At 43.9% G+C, this 21,587-nt stretch overlaps 1 protein-coding gene across 5 annotated transcripts in view; it reads left to right on the top strand.

Annotated features, from left to right (window-relative positions):
* Positions 1-21,587, top strand: part of MYO10 (myosin X) — a 274,170-nt gene that overhangs the window by 144,340 nt on the left and 108,243 nt on the right. For all 5 annotated transcript variants that reach the window (XM_065546109.1, XM_073993164.1, XM_015451227.4 and 2 more), the window contains 5 exons: positions 9,640-9,774; positions 11,290-11,414; positions 12,376-12,389; positions 12,509-12,593; positions 13,483-13,586. In XM_065546109.1, coding sequence (XP_065402181.1) covers positions 9,640-9,774; positions 11,290-11,414; positions 12,376-12,389; positions 12,509-12,593; positions 13,483-13,586 — 463 coding nt within the window. The remainder of the gene's footprint in view (positions 1-9,639; positions 9,775-11,289; positions 11,415-12,375; positions 12,390-12,508; positions 12,594-13,482; positions 13,587-21,587) is intronic.

The following is a 21,587-nucleotide window of genomic DNA, read 5'->3' as shown; positions in this document are numbered from 1 at the left end:
CAGTGGATGTAAGACCACAGGAGACATATGGAGAGCCATATGTTAGCCTAAGACTCCCAGCCAAGTGGGCCTGTGAGCACTGCAGTCCCGAATCGCACAGACAGACCCACCTGGTCATGGCTACAGCCAGGTAACTGGTGGACATGATGACTGTGGGAAACTGATTCCCAGATGGTGGAGAAAAGCAAATAGGCTCTGCCTTTCTCCTTTCACCCCAGAGCGCTTAGAGCAGCCCCCCTGCTCCTGTGGGGAGGGACTGAGGTCGGGGGAGGACAGAGGTGCCCGAGGAGGCCCCTCTGAAACCCTGGGGCAGGGAAATGGATGGAGAGTGTTCGCAGTATCCCATGTGAGAGCTGATTGAGGATCAGTTAAGAAATTATGGCTCACGGTCTCTGACGGGTTCTGTGTGTTGGACTCTGTGCCAAGAGCTTGCCAGGCATCAGCATGTTGAAACCCCGACAGCCCTTTGATGTGGGTGCTCTATGATGATATCTGCAGGTGCCACACACAGAAAGCCATTTGCGGGGAGTGTGTTCTTCTCACTAGCAGTTTGTACCCGTTATCTTTTTTGTAGTTCTTTGTTTTTTTTAACAAATGGAATTACATGTATATGAACAGCTGAATTCTCTGTGTGTGTGTGTGTGTGTGTGTGTTTGTCTAACGGGAGGGAGCACATGGGCAGATGTACTGTCTTCCCGTTACCTAAACTCTAACAGGACTAATAATGTGTTGGGCTATAGAAACAGCTTGGATAGAGTGTCTGTCTGTATATTCAGTTAAACAGATAGGGATCATGATGGCTTGCAGTTAATTGAAATGAAGCGGCTGCTTAATATAGAAACAGAGCATTTAAGATTCACATACCCAATAAAACAATCTGATCTGTGACTAGAACCACTATTTGTGGACTCTTCTAAATAACTTCATAAAAGTTCCAGAGTTAGAATTTAAAGATCATTATTTCAGCATACAGAACATCATTTAAGAAGATTAACAGAAGGGAAGAGAACAATCTATTTTAAAAGATCAAATTGGCGTCCACACTTAGATCCTTAAATAATTGCCATTGATAATTGCTTGTATTTATTACAGTCAGTGGAAAAAATGAGAGCATGACTAATACATCACTTGCTAGACAGAGCTGCTAAAGAGGAAAGCGAAACATCAAATGAGATCATTGTGCGCATATATATATATGTGTGTGTGTGTGTGTGTGTGTATGTATTAAAACGGAAGGAGGTTGGCATTTTCATGGTATTTAAAAATAAGGGGGAGAGGGGGGTGGATCCTAAACAGAAAGCTCCAATTATGCAATGCTGATGTGAACAGAGTAACTGTATTTATCTAAATTAATTCAGGAAACAGAGGCTTTAAGAATAGATTTCTCACTAAAATGTGTTTTGATTTTAATAGCTCTCTTCAGCAGTTTTTTAAAGTGGGGGTTGAAGCTGTGGGAATTAAGAGAAAATGGAATATAGAAATAGGAGTTGCTGGACACAGGCGCCCTGTTTAGATTTCCTTGGGCATGATCTGCCCCCTGCTGGCTAAAATGTGTTTTACTACTTTAAAAACATGCTCATGCTTGAGAAAATAAGCCTGTTTGAATTATACAGAACTTCATAGTTCAGTTTTTCTCTAGCTTTATAAGTGAACATCGATTGGACAGGCTCCTCTGCTACTTGGTGGCAATGCCAGGTCCCTAGGCTTCTAGTTAAAGCCTCTTTCTTTGATCTCATTTTCAAATTGTTGCCTCTCTTAATGTCTAGTTTCAATTTTGCCATTTTTTGTGTACATTTAAATGAATGCTCATGCTATTACGGTTTTGAATATGTGTGTGTGTGTGTATATATATATGTAAAACTTACTTGAATTTTCCATCTCATAAGGTCAGTGTTTGACTTCGGTTGATCTCTAGTACAATTGACACTGACTCTAGTTTTTCATACACAGTATACACCAGGCAGGGTTTAGTTTATTATGGTGTGTTAGTCCGTTTTCACACTGTTGATAAACATATACTCAAGACTGGGCAATTTACAAAAGAAAGGTTTAATCGGACATTTATAGTTCCATGTGGCTGGGGAAGCCTCACAATCATGGTGGCAGGCAAGGAGGAGCAAGTTACGTCTTACATGGATGGAAGCAGGCAGAGAGAGTGAAGAAGACGCAAAAGCAGAAACCCCTGATGAAACCATTAGATCTCATGAGACCCACTCATGACCACAAGAACAGCATGGGGGAAGCCACCCCTGTGATACAGTCTTCTCCCACCGCGTCCCTCCCACAACATGTGGGAATCATGGGAGTACAATTCAAGATGAGATCTGGGTGGGGACACAGCCAAACCATATCATGTGGTCTTTGCAGTATGTATGACTTCTTACGGTGAATAATATAGACAAGGCCTGTGGCTAATTCATCTTTGCAGCCTGGTACCCAGGACAGTGTCTGGGAGAGGACCAGCATTCAACAGCTGTCAGTCAAAGGATGAATATATGGAATGACTGTTGGTTCAGGATCTTTGCTTGCTTTGTGTGTTTTGGTTTTTCAAAACTTGAGTGATTTCTACTTAACCATGTCCTGGATTGATAACTGAGTGTTTGGTTTTTTTCCTGCTTCTCCATTTAGAGGTGATAGTGTTGGAATGCTGAACAAAACTTGCATCCTCAATTAGAAAGGCACCAAGCAGAATAAGGCATGGGGATGTGGCTCTTGTGATACAGCAGATGAAAGAGGTGGAGTGGGAAATGCAAAGAAAAAGGAACTGAAATTCATCGAGAGACTTATTCTTGTGTATTCCTCAGAGAGGTCCAGGAGGCATTTTCTGTAGGGAAGCTGAGGCTCAGAACTGTTTGGTAGACTTACTGAAGAAACTTCAGCTATTAGCCACAAACAGGATTTGAACTTCAGTCTCTCTGCCTGTGAAGTCTATATTTGTTTCGTTTTGTTTTGTTTTTTGAGATGGAGTCTTGCTCTATTGCCCAGGCTGGAGTGTGGTGGCACAGTCTTGGCTCCTCCCAAGTTTAAGCAATTGTCCTGCCTCAGCCTCCCAAGTAGCTGGGATTACAGGCATGCACCATCATGGCTGGCTAAGTTTTTTATTGTGTTTTTAGTAGAGATGAGGTTTCATCATGTTGGTCAGGCTGGTCTCGAACTCCTGACCTCAAGTGATCTGCCTGCCTCCCAAAGTGCTAGGATTACAGGCATGAGTGAAGTCCGTATTTCCAGAACAGAATCTTACTTTCTGGTACAGCTTCATAACATAAGGGCTTTGTTTGGCTTCCTAAGACCTTTGCACTTAATCCTTTAGGCAGTAGAGAAGTTTCCTAAGTTCATTGAACAATTGAAGGAGTGATCCAATTTATATTTTGAGAAAATCGTGTGGATCAAGGGAATTGATTTGTAAGTAGTGTTATAAGTGCCAGCAAAAAGTTTTGTGTAAAGAGCCAAAGAGTGTATATTTTAGGCTTTGTGGGCGAAAGCACCTCTGTTGCAACTAATGAACTCTGCCCTTGTAGTGTGAAAGCACTCAGATAGTATGCACATGCATAGGCTGCACTGTGTTCCAATAAAACTTTATTTATAAAAACAGGCAGCAGGTCAGAGTTGAGGACCATTGTTTGCTGACACATGGGCTGGATCTAGTAAACTGCCAGCCTTGATGTGTGCTGCTGGGAGGCTAGCGTGTCCTGTGCACAAAAGGCCCTGCTCGTATCAGGTTGCTTTTCCTTCAGATGTGTCCTGGATCCCTTCTCTCTGCTTGCCTGAGGGCATTGCTGCATCTCTGAGCCTCCTTGCCCTGGATTCTTTGACCTCTCTCTCTACTGGATTGTTGATATTATTCAAAAACTTTTAGTGTGTTCCATCTTGGAAAAAAATACAAAAGATGCTCGTTTGGTTCCACACCCTCATTCAACTACTCCTTTATCTCAGCAAGCTGCCCCCTACCATGGCACCCCATCCTATATTTCTTCCTAGCTCTCTGTGGCCACTCCTCAGCTCCTCAGTCATTTTTCACCTCCTGTCTTCTCACCTACCTGCGTTTTCTTCTCTGAGTCTGCAGGACTCCTGAAGTTTATATACCCTCAACTTCTCATTCGAGTACCAGACTTAAGTCCTAGTGCCCCTTAGGTGTCATCACTGAGATGTCTCAGGGGTGGCATGTTCTAAAGTCCGTGTCATTTTCTCCCAGAAACTTGTCCCTCCTCTTGTGCTTCCCAATCTCAGCCAGTAGCTTCTCCATCCTACCCTGTCCCAAGCCTGAGATCTGGAAGTCATTCTTTTTCCCACCCTAAATTAAGATAAATTTATACATGGTGAAGTATGCCAGTCTTAAGGATCCAGTTTGATGAGTTTTGGCAAATGCACAAACCTGGTGCTACCAATTCCTGGATCATCATGGTAGCAAACTCTCAGGGGCCCCAGGAGTCATCCCTGATGCCTCCCCATCCATCACTTGCTGCCCACCCCCTGGCCAGACCCGTCAGTAATCCTGTCACTTGCCCTCCAGTCTTTCTTGGGCCTCTTACTTCATCTCTGCTGCCCCCGCGACCCTTCCCGCATCACCCTTTTGGTCTCCCTGATTCCTTCCTTGCCTCCTTTCTGTCCATTCTCCACGCAACAGTCAGAATGATTCTTTGGGGCCTGGTGGCTCATGCCTGTAATCCCAGCACTTTGGGAGGTCAAGGCAAGTGGATCACCTGAGGTCAGAAGTTCAAGACCAGCCTGGCCAACATGGTGAAACTCCGCCTCTACTAAAAACACAAAAATTAGCTGGGCATGGTGGCAGGGGCCGGTAATCTCAGCTACTTGGGAGTCTGAGGCAGGAGAATCGCTTGAACCCAGAGAGGTGGAGGTTGCAGTGAGCCAAGAGTGTGCCACTGCACTCCAGCCTGGGCGACAGAGTGAAACTCACACACACACACACAAAAGAACAATTCTTTAGAACCTTAAATCTGATCATGACACTCTCCTGCTTAGGAACTGTCCTATGACTTTCCATTGTGCCTACAAAAAATTCTCACAATTTTTAAGACAGCCTATGGCCCCACATGAGTGCTTTGGGTTCGTTCACATTTTCATTATTATAGTTAGAATTAAAATATATATATACACACACACACACACACACACACACACACACACACACACACACACACACACACACATATATAAGCTCCTTTTGGTTAATCTGAATGAACACATTTTTGCCAAAGCCTGTGTTTGTGTCGGCCAGCCTGTTGGCATGAGGCATAGAACTGTCATTGCCTTGGGCTAATGAGGAGCAGGTGGAGCTGCAGGCGGGAGGAGGAGGAGACGGGTTAGACAGAAGTGTTCTACCTGCAGGGTCTGTGACCGTGAAGGGACATCCGGCATATTTCTGGGTTTTTGCAGTTTGCAAATTATGTACTTATATTTCTTCTTTGCCCTGTTGTTTGTAAAACACTTCCACAGCCCAATATCTGAGTAGTCACCACTTGTCTCCTGGTAGAGTCCTAGCTGAATTACGTGGGAGGCTGCTTTCCGCAGTAGCAGTTCTTCAACCTGGCTTCATAGTAGAATCATTCAAAAAAAAAAAGAAAAAAGACAGGGTCTAGCTGTGTCACCCAGGCTAGAGGGCAGTGGTGCAGTCTCTGCTCTCTGCAACCTCTGCCTTCTGGATTCAAGCGATTCTCCTGCCACAGCCTTCCAAGTAGCTGGAACTATAGGCACCCACTACCTTGCCCGGCTAATTTTTGTATTTTTAGTAAAGACGGGGTTTCACCATGTTGGCCAGACTGGTCTCAAACTCCTGACCTCAAGTGATCTCCCCGTCTTGGCCTCCCAAAGTGATGGGATTACAGATGTGAGCTACTGCCCCTGGCCAAAAAAAAATTTTTTTTTAAATACAGATGATACAGATGACAGAGTTCTACGCCCACAGGTTTGGACGAGGGACCTATTAGGTGGTTCTAATGTGCAGCCAGGGTTGAGAGCCACCGTCGCAGAGCTCTGTGCAAATCTGAGGGGTTTTCCACATTTTACTTATACAGCTTGAGTACCCCTTATCCGAAATGCTTTGGGCTAGGCATATTTCAGCTTTCAGGTTTTTTCCATTTATTTTTGGATTTTGGAATATTTGCATTATACTGGTCGAGCATCCCTCGTCTGAAAATCTGCCCCAGAGAACCCAAAAGAGCATTTCCATTGAACATCATGTTGGCACTAAAAAAAGTTTCAGATTCTTGACCATTTCAGATTTCATATTTTCAGATTTAGGGTTACCCAATTGGTATAATGCAGATATTCTCAAAATCCGAAATCTGAAATCAGAAACACTTCTTGTCCCAAGCATTTCAGATGAGAGATCTTCCACCTGTATAAGAGACTGACAGAGACTGATATCCATGACTTGGTCCATCCCCAGCCATATTTTTTCTCAACGTGTCGTACACTCTTCAGGCATGTTGACGTCGACGAGAATCCTGGGTTTTCTTTGACCAAGCCTCCGCTGTAGGGTTGGAAGAGTGTCGTATCTTCTCCATGATTGTATTTTTGCCATGTTCGGTGAGCCAAGGTAGGCTGACTGCTATAACAGACAGCCCTCAAATCTTAGGGGTGTAACACAGGGATGGTCTATTTCTTGCTCGTCTCACAGCCCCTGGTGGGTAGGCAGGGGACTTGAGTCTACTCTGTAGGCTTCTTTGCTTGCAAGATGTGCCATCTCTGAGGACACTTAGGTGGCAAATGGAAGATGGAACCCAGAGAACCGTGAAGGAGGTTTTTAGCTACCAGGCATAGAAGTGGCTGATAACCCCTTGGCTCAGTTGTTCGACTGGCTACACTTGGTCCCCTTGTTACTGACTGCCTGCTGGGTGTTTTTTTGTTTGTTTGTTTGTTTGTTTGTTTAATTATTTTTTTGAGATGGAGTCTGGCTCTGTCGCCCAGGCTGGAATACAGTGGCACGATCTCCATTCACTGCAACCTCCACCTCCCAGGTTTAAGTAATTCTTCTGCCTCAGCCCCCCGTGTAGCTGGGATTACAGACGTGTGCCACCATGCCCTGCTAATTTTTGTATTTTGAGTAGAGACAAGGTTTCACTGTGTTAGCCAGGCTGGACTCAAACTTCTGACCTCAAGTAATCCACCCACCTCAGCCTCCCAGAGAGCTGGGATTACAGGCGCGAGCCACCGTGCCTGGCCTCTGCCTGCCGTTTTTGCTGCAAGGGAGTCTAAACGTTTTGGGCTTCTGTGTGCCCGAGGATAAAGAAGTAGGTTGAGGAGCACATAACATTGTTTCTGCCTCACCATTTTCACTAGACAACTTATCCCTCTAGTTTTTGTTTTAATAACTCAGCCACCAACAGCTGCCACATCAATATAGATACGTTTTAAATATGGAAGATGATTTAAATCATTTAAATAATTCCTTGAAACTGTCTCTCTTGGTTTCTGTGAGTCATTCCATGCACTGTTGTTGGATGTATCCCACGTGCCAGGCACTGGGCCGAGCAGATGCCAGTTATTCAGTGTATGCTGAGCTCTGTACTGGGAAGATCCTGGTGACTAGTAAGGGAAACCCCAACTAAAGGTGGCCTAATCTATGCTGCCTTTTACTATTTCAGACCACACGAGGCAGGGCAGTTTCAGGGATGTGGGTTCAGCCCCTGCTTCCACTGGGCTTGCCTCTAATTTTCTTGACTTTTGCTTTATGATTTCAAGACAGGTTTAGATTCTCACATCTTTGTTGTCTGCCGCAAAGGGGACATCTCCGTCTGGTGTCGTGTGTGTGCGCAAACCTCCCCTAGGAGCCCACAGTACCCTTGACATTACGACATTACGTCTTCGTGGAACCGTGACACTGGCCCCTGCCCAGGACTGTCGCTAGTAGAGTGGGTGAAAGGACTGCGGTTGTCTAGACCAGTGGAGATCCCTGGGACCCCTGCATCCAGCCTGGCATGTTGGCGTCATCTCTGAATCATTTCCTCTCTTGTTACATGCAATTAATTCACATTTTTAGCAAAATTCCCCTTTCCTGATAACATCCCAGCTCTTGGTACTCCACAGGACTTCTCTTTAGAATGCAAAAGGGGCTCATCTGCCTATCCCAGCATTCAGCGGTTGTCAGCGTGCTGCCTCGTGGTGCCGTTTGTATGACTGTGCTCTTGCTTATCCCTTTGGTTTACCTTTCTCATAAGTTTCCAGGCTCTTTGCTGCTTCTTTTCTCTCCACAGCACCAAGCATGGTGCCATATGCCAAATGGATGGGATTTCTCCTTTCGTTTATTTCTTTTTATTTTTTTTTGAGATGGAGTCTCACTCTGTCACCCAGGCAGGCAGGCTGGAGTGCAGTGGCATGATCTCGGCTCACTGCAAGCTCCGCCTCCCGGGTTCACACCATTCTCCCTGCCTCAGCCTCCCGAGTAGCTGGGAATACAGGCACCCGCCACCACGCCCAGCTAATTTTTTGTATATTTAGTAGAGACGGGGTTTCACCGTGTTAGCCAGGATGGTCTCGATCTCCTGACCTCGTGATCCACCCACCTCAGCCTCCCAAAGTGCTGGGATTACAGGCGTGAGCCAACGCGCCTGACCAGGATTTCTCCTTTCAAGTCTCTCTCATGTCCGTGTCTTCCTTTCCATCTCCAGCCTGATTAACTGTGTTTGGGACCTGGCCACCATGGGCCTAGACAACAGCAGCAGCTGGTCTCCCGAGGGATCCTTCGGTCCTTCTAGAGCTTTTCCTCCAAAGCTGCGTTTCTTACAGGTGACCTTGATGAGGTCATCACTACCCTCCGGCTCCTGCACTTGCCCCTGAAGCATCCGGCTCAACCTTAGCTCGTGTCTGCTGCCGCCTTTCATCTCAGCCCAGCTGACCTAATCAGGCCTGGATCTCATCCTCCCATAAGAATCTTTCCCAGCTTCTGTGGCTTCTGTGCTCTCTTGGCCTGACGAATGTTTGCCAGTCTTTTAAGTCATAACTCATCCCTTATTTACTTCTGTCCTTTGCCTCCTTTTCTTCTGGATTTTTTATTCACTTGTCCTTAACTATCACTAACACGTGACCTCAGCAGGACTTTGGATCAGGCAGACCTGGCGTTAAGAGTCCGACTCGGACACTCAGCCATGCTTCCCTCATGGATTATTGTGAGAATATCATGATTTAGTGTGGGTTGTGTACCCGCAGGTTCATTGCCTTGTCCCCTCAATGATATTCATGAATGATTGCATTTTTACGCACGTGTACCTGCTTTAAGTTTCCCGGACAGATCATGTTAGTGAGCTCCTGCATTTAACCAAATGTTTACACGGTGGAGGTGTTTGGGATGAACGAAATGAAGATCCCTCTCTCCCAGAGCTTCCCTTCCCTGTAAAGCACCATCCATCTTACGACCTTTCCTTAGGAAGAGGTAGTTCTGTTTGCCTCATTTGCCAAAAGCGGCGAGTAAGGCCAGACACAGTGTGGCCAACAGGAGAAAGGACTTTTGCTTTCTTTTAACTCAGCTCTTTGGAAACAGGCATTTTGATCTCCCTTTTCCCACCTTTCTACCATTGTTCCGTTGAGTAATTACAGTGCCATTGACCAAAGCTGTTTTTGTTTGTTTGTTTGTTTGTTTTTAATTATAGTTAGAAGCACAAACTTTTGCGTTTTATCTTTCAGTGGTGAAAGTGGGGCAGGTAAAACCGAAAGCACTAAATTGATCCTCAAGTTTCTGTCAGTCATCAGTCAACAGTCTTTGGAACTGTCCTTAAAGGAGAAGACATCCTGTGTTGAACGAGCCATTCTTGAAAGCAGGTATTTGTTTATCGATTTTCTTGTTTCCACCTAATAGGATTCACTTTCCTTATGGTATGGCTTATTTAAGAAAGAGTTAAAATTAGTTGGTCGCGTTTCTCTTTTTCTTGACTTCTCTTTTACAATTCCTGAAGAAAAGATCTTGCCATGCACATAGTAATATCTAATGAGCCCAGCAGCAACTCCTTCTTGCCTCCTGCCCCTTCATTGTCAGGCCAGGTCTGAAACGGGGACTGAGTGGTACCCAATGACCATCTGTAGCCTCCTTCCTACCCGAGAGCCTTTGACTCCAGCTTCACGTGTGAAGCACCTGGATCAGATAAGGCACTTGTATTGGAGTTTATGGAGAAGAATAAACTTGACTAGCTTTCTGGAGGCCTTGTCAGCAGCAGAAATGTCACCCCCCAGCCACTGTGTAAAAGGGGGTTTAGTGTAGAGACGAGCAGGGTTCACTTCAGCATCCACCGTTTGGAGGCTTAACATGAGCAGAACGGACCTCTCGTGTGCAGAAGATCAGTGATGCATTCTCTAACAGGGAGCCTCAGAACTTAGAAAGAGGGCTAGCTGTCACCCAAGTTGTTGTATAAAATATGTCATTGCCTGATAGATGGTTTGTGCCTTGTAAGACTTTAGAACCAGTAGGGACTTTATACATCCTATTATTTAGAGATTTGTCCATGGGTCGGCAAACCACAGCCTCGTGCCTATATCCTGCAGCCTGTTTTTGTTTTTTAGCATGTATACACTCCATTTAAAAACCGTGGTAAAATATACCTAGCACTATATGTGTGTTAACTATTTTTCAGCGTACGGAGCGGTGGCGTTGGCATTAAATACATTCACGTTGTTGTGCAACCATTGCTGCCATCTGTCTCCAGAACTTCATCTTCCTCCTGTAATCTGTTTTTATAAATAAAGTTTTATTGGAACCCAGCCACACTCATGAGTAGTGTTTACAGCTGCTTTTAGGCTATAGTGGCAGAGCTGAGTAGTTGCAACCGAGACCCCATGGTCTGCAAAGCCTAAAACACTTACTGTCTGGTCCTTTCCAGAAAAAGTTTGCCGGCCCGATCTAGTCAGACTCCATCTTACACTTGGAAAAGACCCAAATAAATTAAATGAGTTGCCCCCAGGGACATACAACAAATAGGTGAAATTTCCAGGACTGGAACGTCTTCAGTTTCTATAATTGGGGTGGGGGCTTTTTCTGTGTAGTCCCTGGATTGTGCATGTAAGGCCACACTCACTTGTGCAGGAACAAGCCATTGCGGTCCCCTTAACTCTGTGGCATCCATTGGCAGCACAGCTGTACTCGCTAAGATGGGTATGCGGATAAACCCATTCCAACAAGCATTTTGAAAATCTGGCTCTTCTGGAAATAAACATTGTCACCCTCAGTCCTTTTGGTTTCAGATTTTTCTCGCAGTTGTATATTTTGACATATGTGAGAAGTGCTGTTGCCATCTTCAGACCCGCCCTTATTAACACTGTCTGCTGCCCTCGCTGTCTTCACAGCCCCATCATGGAAGCTTTCGGCAACGCGAAGACCGTGTACAACAACAACTCTAGTCGCTTTGGGAAGTTTGTTCAGCTGAACATCTGTCAGAAAGGAAATATTCAGGGCGGGAGAATTGTAGATTGTATCCTCTTTCATTTATTTTTTATCTATAGTATTAGAAACTGTTCTCACTAATTAATAAGGATTGAAAAAGAATGTGAAACGTGTCATTCTCTGGTTCTTTAATGAATTAGAGCAGTTAGTTATTGCTCTAATGTTAGTATACTTTACCTGTTAATTTTTCTATGAGCTGGACATGGTGTATGTGCCTATAGTTACAGCTACTTGGGAGGCTGAGGCAGGAGGATTGCTTGAGCCCAGGAGTTAGAGGCCAGCCTGAGCAACATAGCAAGACCCTGTCTCTTAAAAAAATAAAATAATTTTTAAAGATTATTCTGTGTGGCTGGGGGCGGTGGCTCATGCCTGTAATCCCAGCACTGTGGGAGGCCCAGGCAGTCAGATCACTTGAGGTCAGGAGATCAGCCTGGCCAACAAGGTGAAACCCCACTGCTACTAAAAATACAAAAATTAGCCAGGCATGGTGGCGTGTGCCTGTAATCCCAGCTACTGGGGAGGCTGAGGCAGGAGAATCACTTGAACCCGGGTAGCAGAGGTTGCAGTGAGCCGAGATCGCGCCACTGCATTCCAGCCTGGGTGACAGAGCAAGACACTGTCAAAAAAAATAAATAAATAAAATAAAACAAAAATTCTTCTGTGAAATAAAGAACTGTATTTGTTTTATAAATCTCTGATATAATTTCCATAATCTGAAACATTGAATTCATCATTAAACCTCAGGTATTTGTTTGAAATCAGCTGTGTTAGTTAGGTACCTGACAGGGTACCATGTGTCAAGCCTGGAATTGGATTTAGATGAAATAGTCTTAAGCTTTGTTTGCTTGTCTGTTGGCACTGGAAGCTTCTACGTCAAAGGAACAGGGAGCTGTAATTATTTGGGCAGCAAAGAATAGAAAATGAAAGACTAGTTGAGCATGGCATAGCTTTGTTTTTTTCCTTGACTTGCCATTGCTTTTCACATGAAGATTTATTAGAAAAAGTAAGTAAATGTGATTTAATCCACATTTTCTTCCATAATAACAATTTTCAGAAATTATTGGTTTGTGTGAATTAAGCACAGGAAACATCTCTGAATATAACTCTGATTTATCTTCCCAGAACCGAGTAGTAAGGCAAAATCCCGGGGAAAGGAATTATCACATATTTTATGCACTGCTGGCAGGGCTGGAACATGAAGAAAGAGGTGAGTGAGTGGGATGACAGCTGGGTAATGCGGACTAGCAACTCATTTTCCATTTAAATAGATGTCAGTATATGAGAGGACATCTGTTTTAATGTTGACATTCCACAGATAGCAATGAAATGTACATTATGCGAACACCAAAAAGATGCTGAATTTACAGTAGGGAGAAATAATAGAGGGAGAAAATTATCAATAGAGAAACCTTGGATTTTTTTTTTGAGTCTTGGTACATTTTTAATGTAAAGGATGTTTATGGAAAATATATAACATATTACAGCCGGTTTCACTTTTCAGACACCCTGAATAAAGTTAATTTCTAAATATTTGATTTTTGGCCGGGTGCAGTGACTCATTCCTGTAATCCCAGCACTTTGGGAGGCCGAGACAGACGGATCACTGGAGATCAGGAGTTCGAGACCAACCTGACCAACATGGTGAATCCCGGTCTCTATGAAAAACACTAAAATTAGCCAGGCATGGTGGTTCGCGCCTGTAATCCCAGCTACTCAGGAGGCTGAGGCAGGAGAATCACTTGAACCTGCGAGGCAGAAGTTCATTCAGCTGAGATTAAACCACTGCACTCCAGCCTGGGTATCAGAGCTAGAGTCCATCTCAAAAAAAAAAAAAAAAAAAAGATTTTTAAAGAGAAAACAGTAAAACAGGATCCTCATCATGTTCTTTCAGTAACTGTTTTTAATCATCTCATTTCGTTTTACTAATTGTTTTCTATTTTCCCTAGGTGATAACTAAGAAGGAACTTTATTATCTTTATGGGAGACTGTTAGGAGCAGAGAATTATATAGATACTTAAAAAAATCAGAGTGAAAACTGTGAATTTCGTCTTGTCCTGGACAACTGTGACGTCATGTTTTTCTTTGTCTTCCTGTAGAAGAATTTTATTTATCTACGCCGGAAAACTACCACTACTTGAATCAGTCTGGATGTGTAGAAGACAAGACAATCAGTGACCAGGAATCCTTTAGGGAAGTTATTGTAAGTTACTTTTGAATTTTTTCCCTATTAAGATATTAGATACTGGCTGGGTGCAGTGGCTGTAATCCCAGCACTTTGGGAGGCTGAGGCGGGCAGATCACGAGGTCAGGAGATCAAGACCATCCTGGCTAACAAGGTGAAACCCCGTCTCTACTAAAAATACAAAAAAATTAGCTGGGCGTGGTGGCGGGCGCCTGTAGTCCCAGCTACTCTGGAGGCTGAGGCAGGAGAATGGCGGGAACCCGGGAGGCGGAGCTTGCAGTGGGCGGAGATTGCGCCAATTCACTCCAGCCTGGGCGACAGAGCCAGACTGTCTCAAAAATAAAAAATAAAAAAAGATATCAGATACCCTATTAAGAGTGCCAGATTTCATTTTCTGTTTCCAAATATTTTTAAAAATAGAAATAGAAGTAATTGCATTTGGACCAGTGGGTGAGAATAGGTATTTCCTTCTTGTTCCAAGTTTCAGGCTGAAAGGGGTTTGAGAGGACTCTTCTTTCCTTAGATGAGCGAGCAGTGTGTCATTCAGGGCAGATGGGTGGTTTACTTGGGACAGTGTGTTCAGAAAGTGCATCTTCCACCCCCCAAAACCCCCACATATCATGGGCTTCACTCTGGAACCTCCAGATCCTCCATTTTGTGGCTTACAAGTAAGATATCTTTGAAAAACAAGTTCTGTAGCTAAAAACAAATCTGCCAGCCATTGGCCCAGGTGACTGTTGCAGAATTTTGCTCCTTTGTTCAGCTAAAACCCGGGGTCTTGTCACACAATCAGGAAAACTTAGGCACACGGACACATTGAAGGGTGAGTAGAACAGGGTTTTATTAGGTGAAAGGAAAATGGCCGGGCGCAGTGGCTCACGCCTGTAATCCCAGCACTTTGGGAGGTTTGGGAGGTCACGAGGTTAGGAGATTGAGACCATACTGGCCAACACGGTGAAACCCCATCTCTACTAAAAATACAAAAAATTAGCCAGGCGAGGTGGCGGGAGCCTGTAGTCCCAGCTACTCGGGAGGCTGAGGCAGGAGAATGGAGTGAACCCAGGAGGCGGAGCTTGCAGTGAGCCGAGATCGCGCCACTGCACTCCAGCCTGGGAGACAGGGAGACTCCATCTCAAAAAAAAAAAAAAAAGAAAGGAAAAAAAGAAAAACCCTCAGCAAAGTGAGAGGGGTTCCTGCTAACAGGTCCCCGCCTCACATATTGATTCCCAGGTCACTAAATGAGCGGAAGAGAGCAGGCTTCTCTTCCCCATGGAAGAAATCCGCATGGCCCCGCCCACTTCCCCCAGTGTGCATGTCAGGCTCCAAGTCCACTGTGGGATGCCCAGACAAGCCCTGGGCAGGTTCCCTCATCGACCCAAAAGCATATAATGTGAACATTCTTGGACCGATTGGAGATTCCCCGGGGACCCCATTTTATCTGCCTAAGCGTTTGGCTGTCTCACTGTTAAGGTATCATCCGGTCCTCGTGGCCTGTGATAGCCATTTCTGGTTGCACGAGCATTAGTCATCCTGTCTCTGCGTTGTGGCATGCCACGTTCTCTTGCAAGGGCTTTGTTACAAGGTATCTGCGTTTAAGATAGCCCAGTCATCCAGCATTACGAACAGCCCCACCCAATCGAGTCTGGCCAGGAGATTTCATCACTGTGATCTTAAGTTCTTTCCCAGAGGCCTTACTAGAACAGTTAGATGCAGCTGGGCATGGTGGCTCAGGCGTGTAATCCCAGCACTTTGGGAGGCCGAGGCAGGTGGATGAGGAGATCAGGAGTTCGAGACCAGCCTGGCCAACATAGTGAAACCCCATCTCTACTAAAAATACAAAAAAATTAGCCGGGTGTGGTGGTGGGCTACTGCAGTCCCAGCTACTTGGGAACCTGAGGCAGGAGAATTGCTTAAACCTGGGAGGCGGAGATTGCAGTGAGCTGAGATTGCACCATTGCACTCCAGCCCGGTGACAGTGCAAGACTCTGTCTCAAAAAAAAAAAAGAAAGAATAGTTACATGTAATGCACCTAGGGTCGAGTCATTATCATCATCATTCTAGTCATCACAAATGCAGCTGACATTTATCGAGCACTTACTGTTCCGAACTTCATGTGGAGATTACTTTCCAATCAGTCTCAACAATCCTCTGAGGGTAAGAAGTATGGTTGTCTGCATTCTAAGACTCAGAGAAGTTAGTGACCATCCTAACCTTACCTAGTACCTGGTGCAGCCCGTATCCATACACAGTCTGACTCTGGATCCCACACTCTAAACCGCGAGGCAGGTAATACCTGGTTTCAGTGCACCTCAGATTTCACCTCCTAGGCTGCCGCTGGAAGACTAACAGCTCTTCATTCTGTATTCCCTTTCATTCTCGTAGATTATTTGTTAGGACTGCCTGTGGAATGAAATCAAAGTATTTTTGACAAATGGATATAAATCATGCATCATTTCTCTATGGCTAACATACGTCTCCTTAAGTTGAAAACGAAATTCCAAACAGACTAGGCTATAATACATGATTGTTTTCCACTCTGCCTCCCTTTTAAAGATGTCACAACCTGCCATTTATAATGCAGAGCGGTTTCCTGCTCCATCTCTTCTATCTTCTAACCTGTCAACAAAAAGCCTCCTGCAGACCGCACCTTTTGGCATCTGCCTGCAGAGTTGTGGGATTTGGCCTTGCACACTGGGTTTTATGAAGTGTTTTTCTAAGTCTTTTAATTATCTTTTCCAATTTTATATTGGCCCTTTAGACCTCTCACTACTCAAACCTTCCACCACGGTTCATTTATTACTGTCTGCTCAAAAGATGATGTGTTAAAATAAATTCTCATTCTCATTTTTGAGGAGCAGGACCAAAAAAAAAAAGACTTGTCTCCGGGTTATTTTCCTATTTTGTTTATTTCTTGTTTCTTTCTTGAAGTAAAGAACAATAATTGGTGAAAAAAGAAGTCAGACAAGACGCCTGATTATCCACATGGCAGTGTCACTGCAGGTCCCATCACCTGCGAGCTTGCTTGCTGGCCGCTAGGGAGCACTTGGCAGTGGCAGCTCCCTTGCCTGGGAAGGCCCTGAGAAATCAGATACTCTGGTGGTACTCTGTGTTCTCTCAGGACATCGTTTTCCACTTCAGAACTGTCTGTTCTTTTTGTCAGCTACAAGTAAACTTTTGGAAGTTGGCTTCCCCTCAGTGATTGCTAGCTTTTATTGCTAAATGGAAGTAATAGGTTTTGGCATTTGAAATTTGATTTTATGACAAAAGGATATGTCAGTCATCTAGAAAGGAAGAGAAATTTATACATGAAATTGACATAATGAGCATACCTGACAAATGTGTTCTAGTTAGTACATTCTACTTAGAACAGATATTTATAGATCCTTAAATGTCTAATTTGCAATTACTTTTTAGTGTTAGTCTAGCAGGTGTATCAATGAAAACTTAGCTGATGTTTATTAACATCACAAACATGACATTTTTGCTATAATAATAGCAAAATTTAACCCGTTACTCTTTAACCTTGTACTGGAAATTCTAAGCAGTACAGCGAAAAAGAAAAAAAAAAAAAAAAGGATAACTTTTGGGAAAGGAGGAAAATATATTCTTTTCTATACAATACAATTTTCTCCTCCCAAACCTATGAGAATCAAGAATTGGGGGATAGGTGGGGTGCGGTGGCTTATGCCTGTAATCTCAGCACTTTGGGAGGCTGAGGTGGGCGGATCACTTGAGCAGAGGAGTTCAGGACCAGCCTAGGCAACATGGCAAAAACCCATCTCTACAAAAAAATGCAAAAATTAGCTGGGTGTAGTGGCACACCCATGTAATCCCAGCTACTTGGGAGGCTGAGGTGGGAGGATGGCTTGAGTCTGGGAGATGGAGGTTACAGGGAGCCGAGATTATGTCACTGCGCTCCAGCCTGGGCGACAGGGCCAGACCCCATCTCAAAAATAAAAAATAAGAAAAGAATTGGGTCATGCCTATAATTCCAGCACTTTGGGAGGCCGAGACAGATGGATCATGAGGTCTGGAGTTCAAGACCAGCCTGGCCAACATAGTGAAACCCCGTCTCTACTAAAACTACAAAAATTAGTTCGGCATGGTGGCACATACCTGTAGTCCCAGCTACTCGGGAGTCTGAGACAGGAGAATTGCTTGAACCCAGCAGGTGGAGGTTGCAGTGAGCTGAGATTGCGCCACTGCACGCCAGCCTGGGTGACACAGCAAGACTCCATCTCGAAAAAATAAACAAACAAAATTAGCCAGGCATTGTGGTGTACCTATAGTCCTGGCTACCTTGGAGGTGCGAGGATTATCTGAGCCCTGGGAGTTCGAGGCTGCAGTGAGCCATGATCATGCCATTGCACTCCAGCCTGGATGACAGAGTAAGACCCTGTCTCAAAAACAAAAATCATGATTTTTTTATATCAACTTTAATGTTAGTGTATTCTGGCAGTAGGACCTTTTAAGAATTTTGCTTATGGCCGAGCGCGGTGGCTCAAGCCTGTAATCCCAGCACTTAGGGAGGCCGAGATGGGCAGATCACGAGGTCAGGAGATTGAGACCATCCTGGCTAACACGGTGAAACCCCGTCTCTACTAAAAAATACAAAAAAAACTAGCCGGGCGAGGTGGCGGGCGTCTGTAGTCCCAGCTACTTGGGAGGCTGAGGCAGGAGAATGGCGTGAACCTGGCAGGCGGAGCTTTCAGTGAGCTGAGATCCGGCCACTGCACTCCAGCCTGGGCCACAGAGCAAGACTCCGTCTCCAAAAAAAAAAAAAAAAGAATTTTGCTTATTTCGTTGAGAATTTGCCTTAATGTATTTTTAAAATTTATCATTGGTCACAATAAACATTAATATAAAAAAGTACCAGTGAGGTATTCTGAACAGTTTTAGGAGACACTTGGTTTTTCCTGGAGCAGAGGCAATGAACCTATGCTAAATTTCATAGGCATTTCTTATACAGCCCTTCAAATTGCATCTTCAAGTGTTAGGTCAGGATGAAAAGCTATTTCAAGTCGGTGGTAACAACTAGTTTATTTCATTGCTTGCATTTGGCCCACCAGGATGGTGGCTGATGAAACGTTTACGAAGTAACATGAGTCTTTGCTGAGTGATCATCTGTTTATTCTCTTACTCCACAAATACTGAACATTTACAGTGTGCCTGGCACTGATCAGGGCTGGGGTTTCCTGACTGCATGGACCTTCCTGGGTATATCCTTGGGGTTTGAATGGTGTGTGATCTTGTGTATGCATGCGTGAATTCATTCATCATGAGTCAGATTTTATCAAAATTTAAAGAACCGACTTTGTACTTTAATGTTGCAAAACTTGGAAATGTCCGTCTCTTTCAGTGTTGGAAAACTTGGATGGTCAGCCAATTTTATATTATAACGTATTTTTAAAATAACATAATATTACTTAATAAAACATAACATTATGTAATATATTATTGTTGAGTTACCTGGCCGGGCTCGGTGGCTCACGCCTGTAATCCTAGCACTTTGGGAGGCTGAGGCAGGCGGATCACCTGAGGTCAGGAGTTCAAGACCAGCCTTTCCAACATGGAGAAACCCTGTCTCTACCTAAAATACAAAATTAGCCGGGTGTGGTGGCGCATGCCTGTAATCCCAGCTACTCCGGAGGCTGAGGCAGGAGAATCGCTTGAACCCGGGAGGCAGAAGTTGTGGTGAGCCGAGATCGAGCCATTGCACTCCAGCCTGGGCAACAGGAGCAAAACTCTATCTCAGGGGGAACAAAAATTATTATCGAGTTACTTGTAATTTACTGTGCCCAAAATAGCCTCCCCTGTCACCCTTTCAGACATACCATTTGTTGACTTCTTCTGGGATTCTTCGGAGGTACCTTAGCCTTCTCCAATGGTGACACTCCTCCCTTTGTTTCCAGTGTGACAAGTTGAGCTCCTTTTGTGCATGATAATTGGGATTCTACCACGTATTGGCCACCCCCCAATACACACTCACATTCACAAGCATCTGTTTTTTATGTGCTGAATCATACCGAGAATTTCCCATGGTTTTTTCAGTCTTGAGACGTAGTGTTGAAATACTAATTATAATAAGCCATAAAGCGGCTACTCTTGTCAAAGGGGGGGGTGGAGATTGCTTATTAACAAAGATTGTAAATAGGAGAGTAAGAAGCAATAGAGACTCTTGCTGGAGTTTTAGCATACATGTCTGCATTGGTGAGAACTGGTTTTAGACGTTAAATTATTCCATGTTATGATTAATGCAGTTGCCACTTATCATGACTCTACTACTTACCCAATCACTTAAGAGTTAGACCGGAAGCAAAGAAGTCCACAAATTTATTTATATAGTAAGCACATTTATTTTGTTCATTTGCTTAAATATCTTCTTATACAACCTTTGTGGTTTTTTTTTAGAACTTAACCAAGCATTTTTATTTATGGGGTATGTGTCAATATTTTTTATTTGGCAGTTAGAAATTTTCTACTTATTTCACTTTTTTTTTTTTTTTTTTTTTTTTGAGGCAGGGTCTCACTCTGTTGCCCAGGTTGGAGCACAGTGGTGTGATAATGATTTACTGCACCCTTGAACTCCTGGGATCAAGTGATCCTCCTGCCTTAGCCTCCCAAGTAGCTGGGAGTACAGTTGTATGCCAGCACACTAATTTTTAATTTCTTTTAGAAATGGGGTTCTTGCTGGCCGGGCGCGGTGGCTCAAGCCTGTAATCCCAGCACTTTGGGAGGCCGAGGCGGGCAGATCATGAGGTCAGGAGATCGAGACCATCCTGGCTAACACGGTGAAACCCCGTCTCTACTAAAAATACAAAAAAAAAACTAGCTGGGCGCGGTAGCGGGCGCCTGTAGTCCCAGCCACTCGGGAGGCTGAGGCAGGAGAATGGCGGGAACCTGGGAGGCGGAGCTTGCAGTGAGCAGAGATTGCGCCACAGCCTGGATGACAGAGCAACACTCCGTCTCAAAAAAAAAAAAAGAAATGGGGTTCTTGCTATGTTGCCAGGCTAGAAAATGATTGTATATTAGTTATGAGTATATCTTGTCATATATGAAGAAAACTTTAATCATAGAAAGGGAAAAATTTAACTTTTGCACAGTGTAGGTGCATTTTAATTATTTTGCTGATATCTGATACGGTCTTTAACACAGTTTAAAAAGTCTTAAGAATAACAAATTATTTTGTGTATCTTAACCGCATTTCTTTGCTTTTACCTTTTAGAAGAAGTCACTGATAAGTATCTCTAAATTTGAATGATTATTTTCTTATAGGCTTTTTTAAATTGATAAGCACTTGGCAAATAGTTATTTTTCTTTCTGTTTGTACGCATGAAATGATAGCCTTCCCACCTTTAAGTAATTTATGATATTTTAATTTTTATAATCAACTTTATTGAGATATAATGAACACATAATTAAATGCATCCATTTAAAGTATACATTTCAGTGAATTTTGAATTTACACACCCATTTATCCACAATGATCAAGATAAAAGGGAATCCTCTGCCTCAGAAGTTTCTCTGTGCCCCTTCCCAGGCAATCCCAACCCCCCACACCTGGCCCTAGGAAACTGCTGATCTAATTCAGTCCCTCTAGTGTGCAGTTAGCTTCTCTAGAGTTCCACGTATCGAAAATACACACTGTGTAGTCTCCTGTATCCAGCTTCCTCCAGCCATCCATGTGGCACGTATCACTGTTCACTGCTTTTTTTGGTATTCCATTGAATAGACAGTAGTTTGTTTAACCATTCACCCATTGATTGTCTCAGTTTTTGTTGTAAACGTATTTATTGCCAGCAACATTAAAAGACACGATAGAATAGAATGTTCATGAGCTTACCAACACTGTTAACTCACAGTTAACCCTTAACAGTAACTATTGGAACTAGTTTCAGATTTATAAATTTTCTTCCCAGCCTGAGTTTTTAAAATAATATGGGTACAAAATAGCTTTTTTGCTTTTTTACAAAAAGCTACCATAAATATAACTGTTTCTCTATATAATGTGCATAATTT

Source organism: Macaca fascicularis, chromosome 6, assembly GCF_037993035.2.
Source record: "Macaca fascicularis isolate 582-1 chromosome 6, T2T-MFA8v1.1".
Lineage (NCBI taxonomy): Eukaryota > Metazoa > Chordata > Mammalia > Primates > Cercopithecidae > Macaca > Macaca fascicularis.
This window is presented reverse-complemented; position numbering and strand designations above follow the sequence as displayed.